This window comes from Arachis ipaensis, chromosome B7 (assembly GCF_059453495.1).
Source record: "Arachis ipaensis isolate K30076 ecotype BB chromosome B7, ASM5945349v1, whole genome shotgun sequence".
Taxonomy (NCBI): domain Eukaryota; kingdom Viridiplantae; phylum Streptophyta; class Magnoliopsida; order Fabales; family Fabaceae; genus Arachis; species Arachis ipaensis.
The window spans coordinates 137,814,759-137,818,036 of NC_142442.1; the positions used below are offsets into that span (position 1 = coordinate 137,814,759).

At 44.9% G+C, this 3,278-nt stretch overlaps 1 protein-coding gene across 1 annotated transcript; it reads right to left on the reverse strand.

Annotated features, from left to right (window-relative positions):
- Positions 1–515: 515 nt before the first annotated feature.
- LOC107607867 (uncharacterized) lies at positions 516–1,667 on the reverse strand. Its single transcript, XM_016309765.1, has one exon. The coding sequence runs from the start codon at positions 1,665–1,667 to the stop codon at positions 516–518; it is 1,152 nt and encodes a 383-aa protein (XP_016165251.1).
- Between the last annotated feature and the right edge of the window lie 1,611 nt (positions 1,668–3,278).

The window sequence follows — 3,278 nt, forward strand, 5'->3', positions numbered from 1 at the left end:
ACAATTTAATTAGGTTAACTAATAATCAAAATTATAAAAAGATAAAAATGATCTTAAACTTTTAATAATTGGACTTAGTTTATTTGTAGTGAAATCATTTAAAATTTAAAATAAACACATATTATATATATATATATATATATATATATATATATATATATATATATATATATATATTGGTTTAAAAAAATCAAATGACACTGGGGGCAAGTGTCCCCCATTTATAAGCATGGGTCCATGCTTGCTTCCAGTTGCCTTCCGACGCATTACTGGGTTAGGACACAGCTTCGTTCCATGCCACTCCACCCACAACAACTCGTTTGGGATAGGGAGAAACTCCATCTTGTACACCTTGAAAATAGCTTCCTGTTTGTACACAGGATGCACGTACGAGGCCCACACTATGCTAGCAGCGGCACACCCAACTAGTGCGTGACGGCACGGATAGTGGAGGACTTGGAACAAGCCACAGTCACAGGTGCCGTCCGATAGCCGAACACGGAAGGACCCACCCCTCATCCCTCAAACGGCTCAAGCTCCTCGACAACAAACACCGATGCCCGCCTGTCGCAGTGAGTGACACGCATCTTCGATATCCCTTCTCTGCTCTTCTCAATGGCGGCCAATAGTTTCTGTGAGAATCGGCATCCAGCAGCGAGCTGTGACTGTGCCTCTCTGCCATTTGTCACGAACAACTTCTGTAATCTCTCGTATGCGATCCGCACAATGGCAGAAATCAGCAAGTACCAGGTGCCCTTCAACACTGCATTGATGCACTCGGACAGATTTGTCGTCATGTGACCAAATCGACACCCGTTGTCGCAATGTTGTAACCAAATCTCCTTCCTGAAATGACCAGCCCAGTCAACCATCGTAGGCGAGACTCCTCTCAGCGCATCCATGTACCACTCGTAACCGGCCTGGCTTGGACTATAAGCAGCGTTAATGAGATACCTCTTGCCCTCGGCTGATTTGAACCGAGTCATGAAGTTCGCAGCCATGTGTCTTATGCAGTAAGCATGGTAGGCTCTGGAGGGATGCCATCCACCATCATCAGAGCTAAGCGCGGCCTTGATAGCCTGAGATCTGTCAGAGATAACCAGCAGGCTGTCTTGTGGAGTGACGTGACGTCTCAGATTAATTAGGAAGAACGACCATGACTCGATACTCTCAGACTCTACGATGGCAAAAGCAATAGGCAGGATGTTGCTATTCCCATCTTGCGCCATCGCAATAAGCAACACACCATCATACCGGCCATACAGATGCGTACCATCTACAGAGACAAAGGGCTTGCAATGCTTGAAGGCTTCGACACATGACGGGAAAGACCAAAATACCTTGTCGAACATACTGCAGTCACGTACCAGGAGGTGTCCATCGTAGAATGGTTTGACGCGTAAGTCACAAATGGTACCAGGAAAATAGCTCTGCAGTGCCTGAAGCAACTTGGGAACCTTGTTGTACGACTCTTCCCAATCCCCATAGATTTGTGCAATTGCCTTCTGCTTGGCCATCCACACCTTTCTGTAGGACGGTTTGAAGTGATAGCTTGCTTGGACCGCTCCTTGTAAAACCAGAATGCTGACAGAGGGGTTGGACTGAATCAACGGCAAGATGACCCGGCAGATCAGACTGCTGTCTAGCTGACGATGGTCTTGAGACATGGTGGGTGCTAGACAACTATGCACTCCACCCACCCTCCGAATCTCCCTGAACACAACAACACATTATTGCTTCAGCCATGTCGTATACCTACTTAGTATATCGTATAGAAGTAATGAAAGGCACATGTAAACTTAAGCTTACCAGTATCCGAGGTTCTGACGAAGGGCCACACTGAGGCTCTATTGACACCCATTATCAGCTTGACGACACTGCACATGGTACTTTAACCGGTCCGATTCGATCACTCGGTACTCCGCACTCCTCCAATACTGTAGTTCTTGATACCCTGAAACACTGCCTCTCGGCTTCTAAACTTGTGGCCGACTTGAAACTCTACACCGCCGTCTAGGTTGTAATCCTCTTCACCCGTGTCAAGAAACGGAGTCCTCTCATGCATGGCGTCCAAATCCAGACTATGATAGTGAGACGGAACTGCCGAAAGTGCCGGTATTGGAAGAGGTGGAGGCACGACGTGGCGGGCCGCAGTCGGAACGGGTGTCTCCGGAACACACTTATTCTCATCCCCACTATCGGACAAGTCGCTATCACCACTGTCCGCCACGTAATCCTCGTCCGACTCCTCTTCGCACTCCTCGGCCTGATCCAATGGTACAGCAACATGAATGGGCGGTAGTGCAAGGGGTCGGTTGTCCTGCACATAGGTCGAGTGTACAGAAGGACCATCGCCACTGTATCCCAGCTCTGCAGACAGCTCCATCACTTGCTCCACCATGATGTCGAACATCACTCACACATGCTCGTCGCCTTGTGGTTGGAATAGTCGAAACTGGAAGACTCATTACCCATGGGGGCTAGCAACCTATACGCCACCCTTCCGATCTCCCTCGCTTCTGTACCACCGAGCCTGCTCAATATCAAACTCTTCAAATCCGACAACGTATTTACACGTTGAGTGCGAAACAATATCGGTTCCTCGCACTCAAATGTCACCCCATTATCGTCATTTCTCATATGTCAATCGGGATACACAAGCACAACTATATACGGACTACTACTGACCATTAATGCCTTGTATTTGTGAAAAATATGATACGAAAAGTTTGTGAGAAATACCAAGGATTACACATCCTTTTATAGCCGGTGGGACACAACTTCAAGTATCTCGTTTACACTGTAAACATCATGAACAATTAATGTATCTCGTTTACAGTGTAAACAAGATACATGCAATGCCATCTCATTAATTATTTATTTTAGTAATTAATGCTTTTATTTTATTTATTTAAATAAAAAATCCTGAGATATATGGACAAAAATGAAATGGAATTAGAGCGAAAAAAGGGATCGCGTTTCTTTCTCTGTTTTGTGGAAAGAGGGGAAAAGTAAAGGAAAAAGTTTGTGGTGAATTAGGTAAATGACAAAAGAAGGAGTGCTTTAGGCGCATGATACCTGCTCTCTCTTTAGAAACATTCCAACCTCTTCCCCCAAAAAATTAAATGATGAATATGAGTTCTTTCACCTTTATTTTGATTCTCCTATGCGCCTCTAAACTATAAACCATTCGAAATGACAAGAATAGATACTTTCCTCTGTAACAAATTTAAGTTGATTGAATAATTAGTTTGCATGTTTGCTTAAAAAAAAAATAA